The following is a 15,523-nucleotide window of genomic DNA, read 5'->3' on the forward strand; positions in this document are numbered from 1 at the left end:
ATAAACAACAGTTTGTGTTTTCGTGGTAATGAAGGGACATGTCACCCAGTGCAGTTGTGTGGCTCACTGATGTGTTTCTAATAGTTTTTGGACAACAATGGAGCTCTATAGCACAGAGGATGTATATTAAAAAGAGAAAATATCTCAGTTGTAAAGTAGTAAACCACAGGTGAATGCAAGGTGCTCTTTATCTTTAACTATAGAAGACAGGAAGCCCCTGGGTTTACTCAAGGCACGAGCTAAGGATGTAGTTAAAATGCCTTTATTAGGTTAGGGCATATCAAAGTTAAAAATACAAAAGGAGAAAGGCGATTTCGACACACTGGGTCTTCCTCAGGGCTTGGCTGGAAAGAGAAGTCAACCTGAGTGGAATGTTGTGATTCCTTCCTTTGCGACCCGGCCGCCATGTTATGAAAAGTCAAGCCAATACCAAGCACCGCACACCGGACAGTGCAACCTTTCTCATTTTAAAGCCAAACAGTACACTACAAGATGTTTCTGAAAACATTTGAGGCGAGAAATAGGCATTAAAGTAACAGAAAATAGATTCATATTTGATCAACGCTGCCTAGTTTGACCGTTTAATCAGAGTTTGGTGAGCAGTGATTGACAGATGCTGCGGAGACTGCTCGGCTCTGATTGGTTGTTTTTCTTCGGCGCTGTGAAATCTTGCAAATGACATTAGGAGCACTAGGAGGAGCAGAGGAATATGATTTTTTTTTCACAGATAACCTGTCTCAAGCATTACTTTCAGGATATAATGACAATTTTATACAAGTTTATAAAAGTTTTTTTAATCATATTTGCTATAATCAGCTTTAAGACATGGATACACCACAGCATCAAATTTAAAAATCCAATATGTCTGTCTCTGAAGTAATTTATTAAGATGATCGCCACCTCTGATAGACTGCTCCACAAACTCAATACTCTCCACTTTCCAATTTTAAACTTTGATATGCCCAAAACGAATAAAGCCGTTTAACTACATCCAGTTCATTGTTGGTTTTGGTCTTTTCATGGGATTCATTGACAATAATAAAAATATAGAATATCAACGAGATTATCCTTTAATGCATTTGGCATTCAATATTTTATTGAAGACTTTGAATTTAGAGGAAAAGGACAGAACAATATCTTTTTTAAATGTTTTACCTGACTCGTAGACTTCTTGTCTTTAAATGCTTCTCTGCTTCCTCGTCTCCTCAGTGCAGTCTGTAAAAGAACGAGGAAGAAGGATGTAAAACATGTAATCATATACACCGTTTTTTTAAAATTCTTATGACATTCAGTGGTGCTTCAAGAGGAAAACAGAAAAATTATATAAACCAACACGCAGCACACCGATAAAAGAATTCAATAGTGAGGATCTCTGCAGTTTCTAAGATGCTATTGATATTTCCATACATCACGATGCCAGTGTTTATACAAACAGCCATAATAATGATGGTGCTGCATAACACTGGTGCAGTGCATGTACGCCAGCGCCCCTGATGTGAAACAGACTCTGCAAAAGGCCAGGACGAACATTAATCTACATGGATATCTTACATAACATTTCCATCATCAGGTCAAAAGTCTAATAAAGAAGTATTTACTCTAATGCAGACTGCAGATCATGTGACACGATTACTGTCTGATTCATGCACGTAGTAACGGTAATGGCCTGTAACAGAGGCCAACATCTGGTTACCATGTCAGTCTTACTGCGAGTGAGTGGATGGGCACAACTACTACTGATTTACATGTTGTAAAGTAAATCGTCACTCAGGCAATTCTGCTCAACATTAAGACCAGAAAAACTTGAGAGTAGAGATGATGAGGATGTTCTGTCGTATGATGCACCAGGGCGCTTTAGATCCCATTCAGAGCTCAGTGTGACAGACGTCTTATCCCGGCTCAGATTCAGTGACACATGGCGCTTCCACGGCGCTCTGGGGGGAAAGCATCTGTCTGTCCAGTGGGGAAATCTGTCCGGTAGCTAATACTGTGCTAGGCATCGCACGCAAAGCCCGGATAAAACCGGGTCCTCTGCACGCCAGCTTAGTCTTAGCGACTAATAAAATCATTCATTTTTATCAAGTCTGTGCACTTTCTCTCGCCATCAGCTGCAGCTCTATAAGACAGAGACAAGATGAGAGAAAGGAGAGGTGAGAGGAAATGAGGAGAGAGGGAGAGGGAGAGGGAGAAATCCCCCTCTATAAATGTAGAGTGCAGAGCTTTCAAGTGTGAACCTTTTTTCCAGGAACAGATTGCTGCCCTGTCAGAGTTATTTAAAGGTTCAGATGATCAGTTAAGCCGCCCTCCTTTCTAGGAAGCATAACTTAATATTTCTGATGTCAGGGTTGCAATCGTATTTCATAGTACTCTACAAATCATTTGTGATCATTCTACTAAGGCTGCAGTGAATGATTTTTTAAAATATATTTTTTGGGATTCATTGTTAAAAAATGCAACAAAAAAAGAAGTGAGAAACATCACAATTTGCCAGAGCCTAAAGGTGATCTTCAAATGTCTTGTTTTGTCTGACCAACAGTCCAAAAACACAAAGATATTCAATTCACAATGATATAAAACTGAGAAAATCAGCAAATCATCACATTCGAGGAGCCGGAAGCAGTGAATGTTTGCATTTTTGGTTGATAAATGAATGAATAAATTCTCATTGCATCCCGACAGCAATCAACAAATCAAATACTCTTACGAAAAAAAGAAAAAGGCCTGTAATAAACCCATTGAATCATTTCATTTGGCACGAATGAAATGATTGCACGGGCTACCTGCCTTTCTGCGCACTCTGCCTGGCACTCATTGCGCATCATCGTAGTCTTCCACAAGCTAGTAGCTTGACGGATGTGAGTACTAACAAGAGCCACGTTTGTTGTTCACGTTGATCATGATAATTTTCTCTCTAGATTTAGCAACTTTTGGAGCTAGTGCTGCTAGCTACTTTCATTGGAAGAGAGTTGGCAACACTGGGCTCGTTTGTTTTGGCTGGATCCTTATCAATATCGATATTACCAACCCTATCTTTAAAAAGACTAATGATTATCAAAATTGTTGTTGATAAATCAATTATTTGACTTATATGTACGTCTTTTATTTAAAGCATTTGAACTTTAATTTCTTTGCTGGTTTATATCCCTTTGTCAAAAGGAACAGAACTGATTGTTAACTCTATTGATCCCTTAAACAGATTAATACCGAACATGTCCCCAAAACGGCACACATGAGTATCGTGATTGGTTCGCATGCTAAACGCAAAAGAATCCCACGTGCTGATCCGTTAATGTGACAGCATTCATTTCAGGCATGTATTGTGATTAAACTGTTATGGGAATGTTGCTGATCTGACCTCGTAAGACTGCCATTGTGACTTTTAAACTGCCACTTGAGGGATGAATGAAGTATTTTGAATAGAAGTTAATTCTCTCCAGTAAAGACCTCAGTCAGTGAACAGAATAATTATTATTCATCAGTGTTGCAGCTGCTGCTGTTTAAAAATACAACGGTCTTCTTCTACCTCTCTCTCATTTTTTTAAACTTTGTATAAAGCAAACTCTTCACTGTACAAGCTCTGTTACCAGATAAAATAGACCAGTAGGACAGTGTGAATCATTCATGGCCAGACGGATGGAAAGTGTGAGGGTGAACCTGTTTTGCCCGGAGCAGGAATGGACCTTGACTCAGTCGCTGGCTCTGCGACAGGAAGGGAGCGCCCACTTAGAAACAGCAGCAAAACATGAACATAACCATGTTGTGGGCAGTCATAGTTACAGAAAGAGATGATTTGTGCCTTATTGCCCAGCTCTGTGGCACATTTTACCTTGGATTTTTTTTATGATAAATTCCCTGGCGCACTTAAGGCAGCTTTCTTTTGCTGCTCAAAAGACCGTAGTTCTCTGCTAAAGTGTGCTTAATGATCAATATTTTCTAATTTGCCTTTCATCTACATGTTACTGAAGAAAACACAGAATTTCTGACACATACAGAGAAGAGTTTCAAGCGTCTCTTTCTGCCCTTTTGTTGCCTTCACAGTCTCTTTTTGAAGTTTCTGTGTCTGATCCAAACTCAACCTCTCTGCTGGTACATTCAAAGGCAGCAGTCCACCAGGAGCTGAATGCAGAAAGGTTGATAGTACATGGTGTCTTTTGGGGCAACTCTTGCCTAGCATGGATTACATGATGTGTTTGAAGATTAGTGAGATCTCGTCACGGAACAAACTACCTGGTTTTCCCTTCAAAGGAAAGTAAACAGATATGTCTGTTACCATATGTAACTTGTCAATTTACATTTTTTAGGGTGTCCCAAATACAATGGTGCAGGAATGAATCCTAAAACCCCAAAATGAGTTAGCATTTTAGCACTTCCGGTTCCCTCATCTCAGAGCCACTGGGTTTTTTGTATGGGTTTTTAGTTAGATGCCTGAAATAAATTCTGTGGTTAATACTGTACAAGCTGAAGAGATTTTAACGTTTTGTTCTACGATATAGAATACATCAATAAATCTTGTAACAGGAGAGACTTCAGAGACCAGGTCCAAAGGACACTGGAGCACACGGATTTAAAGCAATCAACTTTATTAAAGACTAACGTATCGACACCAACTTCATCAGAGTCAAACCGATCTGAGACTCACATTCTCTTGAATAACCTCCCCTAATTGGGAATTGATTCAGCATAGGCTGGAAAAAATATTTAAGAGAATGTGAGTCTCAGATCGGTTTGACTCTGATGAAGACGCAGTTGGCATCGAAACGTTAGTCTTCTAATAAAGTTGATTGCTTTAAATCCGTGTGCTCCAGTGTGCTTTGGACCTGGTCTTTAAGTTTCTCCTGTTACAAGATTGCCCTACTCAGTGAGCACCGTACAGGCCTACTATTCCTTGTGAAACGGTTGAAGCAGATCTAACCTCCTTTCTTCACATCAATAAATATCCCACTTGAGAATTTTGAAGCCTTTACGTGTCTTAAAACAGGCGATTGCTAATAAGTGGCTAAATGAGACTACTAAACGTCATCTCACCGACTCGTCCGCCTTTACAACTTCGTTGTGCATTCTTGCATTCTTGCGTTCATGCGACCGTGGTGTAGTTTGTTTATAGACTAACATTACCCTTTTCCTTCTGGAGATTGAATTTACGCTTCAAAAATGATAAAAGTGGTGTTCATTGGTGGAGATCATCTCAGAGAACAAAATGTGTAAGTATCTTAAACGTGTGTTTGCCACAGAGCTTATTTTTTGCAATAATCCAAAACACAATGGAAAAATTCCATTGGGATTTTTGTTAAGGGAACCAGGGTGATGCTAACTTCCTGTTTGGCCTACAAAAACATGTCATCCCTGGAGAACTCTATAGTTACATGTCAAAATGACATGACATGTTGTTATTGTTTACCTTATGGCAAACTGCACCAATGCACCGATTTCACTTCAACCTCGGGAATCCTTCCAATTGTTTTTATTTGATGATGACAGACTGTAATTCACGTTTTACTCCAGTTATTTGTTATTTGTTGCTACAACAGACGTGTGAATCCACGCCCGTCTCAGCTCCCCTCCCCTCCCCCCCCTCTCTGGTTCAGTCTCAGCTTTGTGTCTGTGTCAGTATCTCCAACACCAGTCGTGGTTTAATTCCCAGCCCTGGTGACAGAGCTAATCTCTCTGGGGAGACAGCGGATTAGACGGCATCTTGTGCAAAACTCCTCACAACCAGGGAACCCTGTTTACTGTATGCAGAAGTCAAACAACCGTGTGATCGGAGAGTAAAGAACACTGATCAAATCGTTTGTCTAAGCCAATTACCTACCTGTAACTCAAAATGTTCTTAAAGCTACCATTTTATGAGTAATGTGGCTGATATGGATATATATGTGGACCTTTCATGAAAAACTCACGTTTTCAGTAATTGTGCACATACATTTGGGTATCTGGTGTGCCTACCAACCCACAAACTGTGAAAGCAATTTGAAAATGTGCATGATGTGTCCCCTTTAAAAATGACAGAATTCGTGGAAGTTACCCTCTTAATTGTTTGTTATTAATTACATCTGCTGTCTACAACTTTCATTGTTTTTAGAAACACACTGATATATAGGGAAATCCTTGAAAATAGAACTGCTTGAACACATCGAGCATATCATTGTCTCCTAATGAACTTAAGCATCAGCTATAGCTACACCAGGATGCAACCTTCAGGTCTGAGAAGTAAAGCCAATGTGGAAGTGCCTTAAACTTGCATTCTTTCTAACAGCCAGCAGGGGGCGACTCCTCTGGTTGCAAAAAGAAGTCTGATTGTATAGAAGTCTATGAGAAAATGAGCCTACTTCTCACTTGATTTATGACCTCAGTAAACATTGTAAATATGAGTTTATGGTCTCAATCGCTAGTTGTCCGTTTTTCGTCTTACAACTTTAACCCTTTCACAGTATGATTCGGTTGTACTTAGCTCCACACTCTCGTGTCACTTTTGGTTGTACAAAAACTAAAATGGCGTAGGCCAAAATGCCGAACTCGAGGCTTCAAAACGGCAGTCCACAAACCAACAGGGTGACGTCACGATGACTACGGACACTTCTTATATACAGTCTATTGATTGGACAAGTTGTTACTTTATCAGTTGTTGAAAGCAAGCTGCTAAAATTGTCAGTCATGCTACTGGGAAATAATGTAAATGCACACTAGAGAGAGTAGATTTGAGTTTTAGTTGAGCAACCCACTCATACACCCACAGTCCTAATCACAGTGTACAGGATCAATAAGATTAGCATTAGCACAAAGCGGGGTCACATAAACACTGAAATAGGAGATACAGAAGAGCAACAGAGAGGTTCTAGCTGCAGGGTTACAGGTCTGATCCCTGTAACAGATGGTGTGTCTCTCCATACTGAAGAGCCTTAAAGCTAAACACTAAACCTCAGCCTCCTCCTGAGTCACCACGACCCTTTGACATCGCTTTTTGACACCAATTGTATGGTTATTTTTTCCTTCCTTTCCCTTTATTTCCCTTAAAAGAGAACTCCACCGATTTAGCACTGCACTCCTATAACGCTGTAGGACTCACGATGTACAGTTGGAAAAATTGCACTCCTGTCAGATTTGCACTGAACAGTTAAAAAAAAAGAGATTAAAATTCATGCAGCAGAACCAGGGATATAGTTGCTTTTATTCCATGCATTCATCATCCCTGTTTAAACCTGGCGCTTACTTTACCCACAATGCAACCAGACCGCCAACAGTTCTGTCAGATATACGGGGGTCGTGTCTAGAAGGTAACCCACAAAATCTGATCTGAAATCTGCAAAAACCGTAATGTAACCTAGAGCTGTTAGCTACAAGCAGAGATGAGGAGCTACAGAGGTCCGGTAAACTCACTTCTTTCCATCTCTACATCACCAGATTTTTTTCATTTTCAAACTTGTTGACTTCAGCCCTAACCGACGCTGATTAAAGTGACATCACTTGAGGCTTCACACAGCTCCAATAAAAGGCTTTATACAACTTTATATACAGATTTTAAGCGTAAAATCAGAGGAGTTCCCAGGGATCAATATAAAATAAAATGCTAAATAATCAACTGGATGTTCAATGCAATCAAAAAATGCTTTACAAATAAAAATTAAAAAAACTGATAACTCATTTGTTAGCTTTTAATTTCATTTTGCTTGGGATAATTCATTTGGTCAATGGAATATAATCACGATACAAGATATTGTCAATAGTGCTCGATTTTTACAAATTTTGATAATTAAATGATAATTTCAGTCACTTATCAAGCAGAAATGTAAAACATTTGCTGCTTCCAGCTTTTCAAAATGTGAGGATGATGCTTTCTTTCTATTCTATATAATTGAAAACTGATAATCTTTTTGGGTTTTTGACTGTTGGTTGGACAAAAGAAGGGATTTTTAAAGGATTTTAAGGTGTCACCTTGGGCTCTGGGAAATTGTGATGGGCATTTTCACTATTTTCTGACATTTCATAGACCAAATGAAATGAAAAAATAATGAAGTGATTTATTAATAATTAAAAATAATTTCATACTCGTTAGTTGCAGCCCGAACTGCACAACACTACCAGCTACTGTGCATGACAACTGCTCCACATATTGACGTGGAGATTTCCCTGATTTGAACACACACACTCACACATTTATTTCCCTGTTCCTTGTGTGGCTGTTTTTCTTCCACTTTAACACACAATTGCACTCATGCACACCAACAAAAAGCACTCAGGCACAAACATCCCTCTTCATCATCATCTGAATGCACTGTTCTCACAAGCCTGTTAGCACGGGTTATTGGCAACCAGTCATGCAGTCATGCAGGCTGGCAGGCGGCTCCAGCTGGTGTGGGAGCTGGCTGTAGTACTGGTGAGGCTGGTTTTTACTCCCCTGGGCCTCTGCCAGCCCGCGGGATTAGCAGATTGTAGTTATACAGTCGTTACCCTGCTGGGACGGAATGAACTCGGTGCTGTGGGCCCCGACTGACTGACTGACTGACTGACTGTATTCTCTGGCCTTCTCCTGCACCTCCTTCCTGAACCCACACCCCTTTCTACTTGGTTTTATTCTCCCTTCGTTCACTCTCTCCTCCGTTCTTTCACATTCCCATCAACATGTGACCCGTGACGGACATCTGAAATGTAAGGGGGCGTGTGGTTCTGTCCTTCTGAGAGACGGAGAGACGGTAGTGAGGTCATTGTAGCCACCGAAAAACATCTTCAAAGGCCTCACTTATGGTGAGGGTTATGGTTGAGGGTTAAGATGAGAATCAAGATTTTATTAAGTTTAAAATTGAGGTTGAGGTAGATTTAAGCTTTGAATTTGGATGCAGCAACCCGGGATACAGGTGTCAATTCTGGCACATTACATGCATACGGTCCTTTCAAAATAAACTTCCATCTTCACAGGAAACAACTTGGTTAGGTTTAGGTAACAGGGTACGAACAGCCATCTCGAGTATGGCATTTTTTGACCCACATATCCAGCCCGACCTCCTCCCTTTGTGACGTTTGTTGCTCTTTATACTTCATGGCATCACCCCAATAATTTCTGCAACAACTTATAAGACATAATAGAGCATGTGGATGGCCATCAGATACTTCTATCATAATGTTCTAAGCCCTTGTACACTTTCATAATTTATTTTAATCATTTGATCCATTAATTCCGATTAATGACTAGAACAACTTGACACACAGTGCTAAGCTGCATCTCAAATTAATCTTCAGGTTCCCAGTGTTCAGATGATGTACACCTCTTCTATGTGACATGTACTGTTGACCTGCTATCTCCCCCTAAAGAACCCCTGTGCCCCCCTAAAAAATACAAAAATGAGTCTATGAAAAAGAGGGGTGGAGTGGAAAAGGTAAAATCGGAAATTAGGATTTTGTCTTGGTTAAAGTTAAGTTTAAATTAAAGGTAAATTCAGGGTCAGGATTTGTCTTAAAGTTGAAGGTTAGTAGAGGTGGTTAAGGACGAGGTAAGGATTAAGTTTAGGTACATCAGGATGAGAACATCAGTTCCCACAAAGCCACAAATGTGTATGCATGTGTGTGTGTATGTGTGTGTGTGTGTGTCCGTGTTTGGGTGTGTACAGTATGTAGAAGTAAAGCAATCAGACGGTGACATCTGGAATGTGCATGACGCATTTGACAATTTGTTCAACAATTACCTCCAGCATTGTTCTACTCTGCACCACAATTAGTGTGGTGTCACAAGCCATCCATTACGGTGTGTGTTTGTGATTCCGACATCCATTAGTGTAACTCGGGGGAATATATTCAACAGATGAGTAAAAGCACATCGTTCAGTAGGTGACGTTCGAGGCTGAAAAGCAGAAACATGCTGCTGCAACAATCTCACGACATGATCTTGGAAAGACTGGTGTGTTCACGAGGGAAAAGGAGAATATTGTGTACTCTGACACGCCTGTTTGCGTAAGACACTGAGGCATTTTTGGAATAAGTGCTGGATGACATCGCCCAGTGACATCACCAAAACAAAATCCCCTTGTGGGGAGGAAAAAAATATTTCGGGGGTGGAGGATGAGTAAGAATGGGAACACAGCGAGTGTATTTTCGGCAGCATCTGTACTCAACAGCTTGGCCTATTTATGATTTTGCTCGAAGACCGTAACACAGTGCAGAGAGCGGCGTCTGGCTCTGGTAATGGGATTTAACAGGAAGTGTGGTGTGTGACCAGTGAAACGGGGAGGGATGGAGGGATGACGGGGGGATGGGGGGGAGGACTCGAGCACAAAAGGAGCTGCGACGGGCCGCTGGATGCAGATAAACCCCTTCTCAGCCCTGACAGAGGAGCCTAAGACTCCAGCACAACAGAATAAATATTGCTCACCCGGCGGGAGAGCTCAGAGAGATAAGTCGCTATGAAATGTTTAGAGGCAGATTATATTAGTGAGATCTGGGTGAATGAGCGCTCAATCTGGACTGTAATCCGTTCCAATAAATTAATTAATACAGCACACACACTTGAATGTGTATAAGTGTCACACATGCTCTCATTTTATCATTTAATTTAATTTAATTTTTTCTCCATCCGAGGACACATTTGAAAGCACAAGCGATTTCTTTTAAAGCTCCATGATTTACGGCGCAGTGTTATTTTTATAAGGATGATCAATCTCTGGCTTGCAGCACCTGCAGAAGACCTCTGTACGGTCTAAATATACAGCGTCTGGATACGCTCCATCAGCCAAACATGAACCATGCAACCAACTGGAATTCAATTTGATGTTGAAAATGGTGCACAAACCCTCGTACAGGCTACAGCGAGGCTACTGCGAATAGCTGTGGCAATGATATTTCAAAAAGCCCTAAACCAATCAAAGCTAACTGAGTTAAAGTAATCCAGTAGAGTGCGCTGCTCAGCCGGCGTGCACACGTGTGTTCGTGTGCACACGCGTGTATATCCGCAGCCATCAGTCTCCCACATGTGTCTGAGAACGTGTGGGTGCATGGTTTGCAGTGCCTACTTTATAGTCCTGCTGCATGCGTGTGCGAGGCTTATAGACGTCTGCCAGTGTGTGCATATGTTTGGCAGTGAGACAGGCTGAATGCAGCACTCTCTAAGATCACTCCAATGTCAGGCCATCCCCAGCGGATATGAGCTTCTTGTAAACAGACTCTGGCCTCTCTATCGCCCCTGCATCTTGACATCAATAGCTTTCCAGAGATCGCTTTCCACCTCTCTGGTTAATGTGAAATCCTTATTGTTAGAAGAACCAAGAGAATTATGTTTATGAATGCAGGAGCAGAGCTTTGGACAGGAAGCCAGGCCAGCAGGGACTGCACATCAAACTTCCCACATATCAAATTTTAAGGTTCTCTATACAATATCTAGAGTATTAATATAGCAGCAAACAACTATTTGCTGTGTAAAGATATAGAGGAGTAATGTCTACCTGAGCAGAGAATGAAGTCACTCTTAGACATCACATAGATCCTTTGCAGATGATCTTAGAGCTGCACTAATCAATGTTTTTATATTAACAATGGATCAAATGACTATATTTAATGTGAGAGGGTCTACATAGCTCTACGTAGCTTTTTTTTAGCATTTCCAAGCTCATTGTTTTGCAACATGACCGATCTCATCGGTGTCATGTTTTGTCTGTTTTCAGTGAAAGGCCCAGATCAACCCACTGTATAGCAGACAAACAAAGTTAGCAACCAGCTGGTAAACATAGTGGAGCATTTAGCAGCTAAAGAAACAGATGTTTCCGTCACGAGTTCGTAGAGACCAAAAACAGAGCTAAAAGGAGAGTGAATAATCAACCCGATATCATGGCAAAGCATGTAATAGACCCACCACGTTTTGCCTCGCCGAGGCGTGAATATTACAAACGTGTAATAACATGCAGTACCAGCATGGGACAACATAACCACTCACTCAGGTTTAGGTAACAAAACCACTTAGTTAGGTTTAGGAAAGACGTCATGGTTGAGCTTAAAATAAGTACGTAAACTAAGTAAAATATGTAAGGAAACAAGGTAACATTGGTATGAAAAACATGTAATAAATGTCACTAAAATACCCGTCACAAACGTCACCACAAAACTCTTCACAAACGGCACACATGTAACTTGCAAAACAAAACACCGGTCTCAAACACCGGTCTCCTGGTTGAAAGTCCTGTTGGTTGGACCCATCCACCTCAACCTCCCGCCCACCATAAGCAGGCGTTCTCCCCTTTTATTCTACATCATTACATTGCAGTCAGTACAGACTACATGGCAGAAAAAGACAGGGCTAAAGCATGAACGGCGTTCGTATTACATTATCGTGTCATTCACACGTCTTTCCGTGCAACCGGGCTGTAATATTAGACCTACATTTGTCAGGTGGACACAAACACGACTCCAAATGAATGCCAATGTTGCTCCGTGTCTGTTGGTTGTGTAAATAAGCAGATATTTGCTAACACGTTCGCCATATCAACTTTATAAGGTGATTGGGGTGAGTGTTATGTCTACAGTTTGTTCCGCTGGCCCCCCAAGTGGCCAAAAAAAATCCACTGATATAAAGACATTATAGCTAAGATTGATTTTAACTGTTGCCATATAAAGACAAAAATCCCTCACACTTGCAGTATCTGAAGTGCTCATTTTTGTAGAGACAGCAGGAAGATGAAGCATATTGGTGTCTTTGGTTGCTAGATATCCTCTGATTTATCCTATTTTCAAAGCAATTTATGTTAAAAAGTAGTGTTATTTTATTTTTCTCAAATCACAAAAGCACTCAAGAATTTTTGAGTTTAGTGGGAACAATGAAGAACATCATTCAGTAGTTAGACCATGAAACTAACTCTGCCTGCATTGAACAGTTTATAATGGAAGGAGTCTTTGTCTGTATGTTTGTCCTTCAAGTTTCTCAACAACCGTTCATCCGATCAACTTCACACTTGGCAGGTGTATCGCTGAGCACCAAAGGACGTGCAGTGATGAATGTGATCTTGTTTGGATGAGTGGTTCTTGAGAAAGCTACAAGCAGCAAAACTGGAGGCCAAGCAAATTTACAAATTCCATTTAGATCAACATTTCTCAATAGCAGAGTGTGGAGAGTGTTTCCAACCATGGTCAATGTGCTGGTTTGTGTGTTTTAAGATACCCTACCACATGAAATGTTTAGAAATTTAGAAAAAGTTAATGCATCCTTAAAGTCCCAGTGAAACGAAAAAAACATGTTCCCAGTTTTAATCCTGTGTCCCTGTGTTAATTCATTCATTCATTCATTATATGCCAAATATACAGTATGTCAAAAAAATCAGTATCAGAGTATTTTTCTCATCAAAATTCACATCAAATCTGTGTCTTTTCTCTTCTAATAACATATACAACTGCACTTCACCGTTTGTGGATTGTAGTAGCTAACAGAACAATATGGAGAGATATGAAGATATTTGTGTTTGGATATTAGTGGGTAAAAACATTGTTTTACCCACCCTCTGTAGAGCCCAAACAAAGCTTCAACCAACCTTTTTTATCATTTGTTGTTTAGGTTAATTTGGTTGATAAAATGAATTTGTTTGGGAATTAAATTATATACAGTCGCTGGTTTAAAAGTCCTAGATGTCAGATCCTTCTTCCAGTCCTTGAATGCAGCATAATATTTATGGCTGAAATGTGATAATCATATAATATGGGAAATCCATGATCCGTATCATCGCGAAAATCGAATTAACTGATTGTTGGACTGAGAACTATCTGTCAACCATATTTCAGACAAATTGAATTATACGTTTTCAAGATATCTTGATAACAGAGAGGTGAAAACAGCTTGTTGATGGACATAAAAAAAAAAAGAAAAGAAAAAAAGACCTACAGTACAGTAAGAAGCACACTTGCACTGTAATATACAACAAGCTTGTTGCTGCTTTTGCAGTAAACCTGTGGCAATTATCAGGTGTTATATGAGGTGGCAACAGTGCTGCTATTCTTGGTTGCCCACTAGAGACCTGGAGGCCCTATAGCACATTGAGAAAACATGAATTCTCTCAGGAATCGACACTGGCAGCTATAGCGACCGATGCTGACATGCACAGGTTATACATCATCCTGTGCTGCAGCATGCGCACAATACGTCCGCCTGTGTGTGTATAATTTGATGTGTGTGTATGTGTCTGCAGGAGGTTGTGTGTGAGCAGCGGAGGGTCACTCCCATACTGTTCCTCTTCACTAAGCCGGCCATGCCCTCAGTCTGAGACCCGACATGCATTAAAGAGCAACACAATAGAGCTTTTATGGGGCGTGTCACTCACGCTTTACAAATCTCCCTGAGCAACCCGACAGCTTGGCATGCTGCTCGCAGAAAACACGATGCCACGGCGCCAACTGGCGCAAACCAAACAAGACACAAGATTGAGACAATGTTTAGGTGAAATAAATTGTGAGAAATTCAACAGGAGTTTTTCTACTAATCCCTTGTACAGAACAGAGCAGTTTTGTTGTTTCATGCTGACTTAAAATGAAACAACAGGACACGGTAATTAGCTTCTAATAATAATTAGCTTGTTTAGATCATAAAGACTAAACAATTCAGTGTTCAACAGTGAGTCAGGTTTAACACAAGACCAGCCTTTTGATTAGTCATTCTGTGTGTGTGTGTGTGTTGCACACATGATACATTAACTTGCAGGCAAACTGGTTCTCAAATGCCTCAAGTGCGTAGTGCTGAATCGGCAGATCCCACGGTAAGGAGGGGGCGGGAGGGAGGCGAGGCTACACTTCAGTGAGTGCTCCCATTAGCAGGTTTAGCTCCTCTGAAATGTATAATTACAACCGGCTCCACCTCAAGGTCCCACTATGACACACACATTCATTTTTGTTCTGTCATTTTAACTAAAGCTCTGCCCAATGTGTGTTAAAGCAATCTGCATATTCTGCATATAAACCAACATAATAAATGATGAGGAAAAGCAACACTCCTGTATCACAGTGCTGTGGTGATATATTTGGGACTCTTCCATGATAAGCAAGCAGTAGAAAAAAAGAGGATTAAATAAAGCAAAGAGAGAGGTAGTGAAGGCTCTGTGTTATCTTTGTGAAGATAACAGCATATTAGACCAGGTGGAGACAGATAAGAGGGAGGGCATGTAGAGCCCTCTTATATCAGCCTCAGGAGTGTGCGACCCGCACACATAACTCAGCCTACACTAATAAGGAAAAGAAACGTGTGACAAGCAGCTGTTTCTGCTGCCAACACCAATGAATAATTCTCTCTTAAAATCATGGTAATCTTATAATCCTCAGGTTATTATTTCTTCAGGTTTTTTTTTGCTGATTATTATTATCTAGCCAATGGTTATGAATTCTTAAAATTAAACACTGTCTACTTGCAACCCCTTGTCACTGTTGCATATGTTAATAATGTGATTTTTTCTTCTCAGTAGGGGTGTAAGAAAATATCAATACTCTTGAGTATGACAGTATCACTGTATAGATTCTTGATTTTTAATTAATAGTTTACATGCAAAGATTCATGGCAGATAGTGGTTCATTTTGT

At 40.5% G+C, this 15,523-nt stretch overlaps 1 protein-coding gene across 5 annotated transcripts in view; it reads right to left on the reverse strand.

Moving 5' to 3' along the window:
* The window catches only part of mtcl1 (microtubule crosslinking factor 1), a 98,684-nt gene that overhangs the window by 49,433 nt on the left and 33,728 nt on the right, over nt 1–15,523 (reverse strand). For all 5 annotated transcript variants that reach the window (XR_012595923.1, XM_074651941.1, XM_074651944.1 and 2 more), the window contains exon 4: nt 1,156–1,215. Coding sequence is in view for 4 of the 5 variants with exons in the window: in XM_074651941.1 (XP_074508042.1) it covers nt 1,156–1,215 (60 nt within the window). In the remaining variant the exon portion in view is untranslated. The remainder of the gene's footprint in view (nt 1–1,155; nt 1,216–15,523) is intronic.

Source organism: Sebastes fasciatus, chromosome 11 (genome assembly GCF_043250625.1).
Source record: "Sebastes fasciatus isolate fSebFas1 chromosome 11, fSebFas1.pri, whole genome shotgun sequence".
Taxonomy (NCBI): Eukaryota; Metazoa; Chordata; class Actinopteri; order Perciformes; family Sebastidae; genus Sebastes; species Sebastes fasciatus.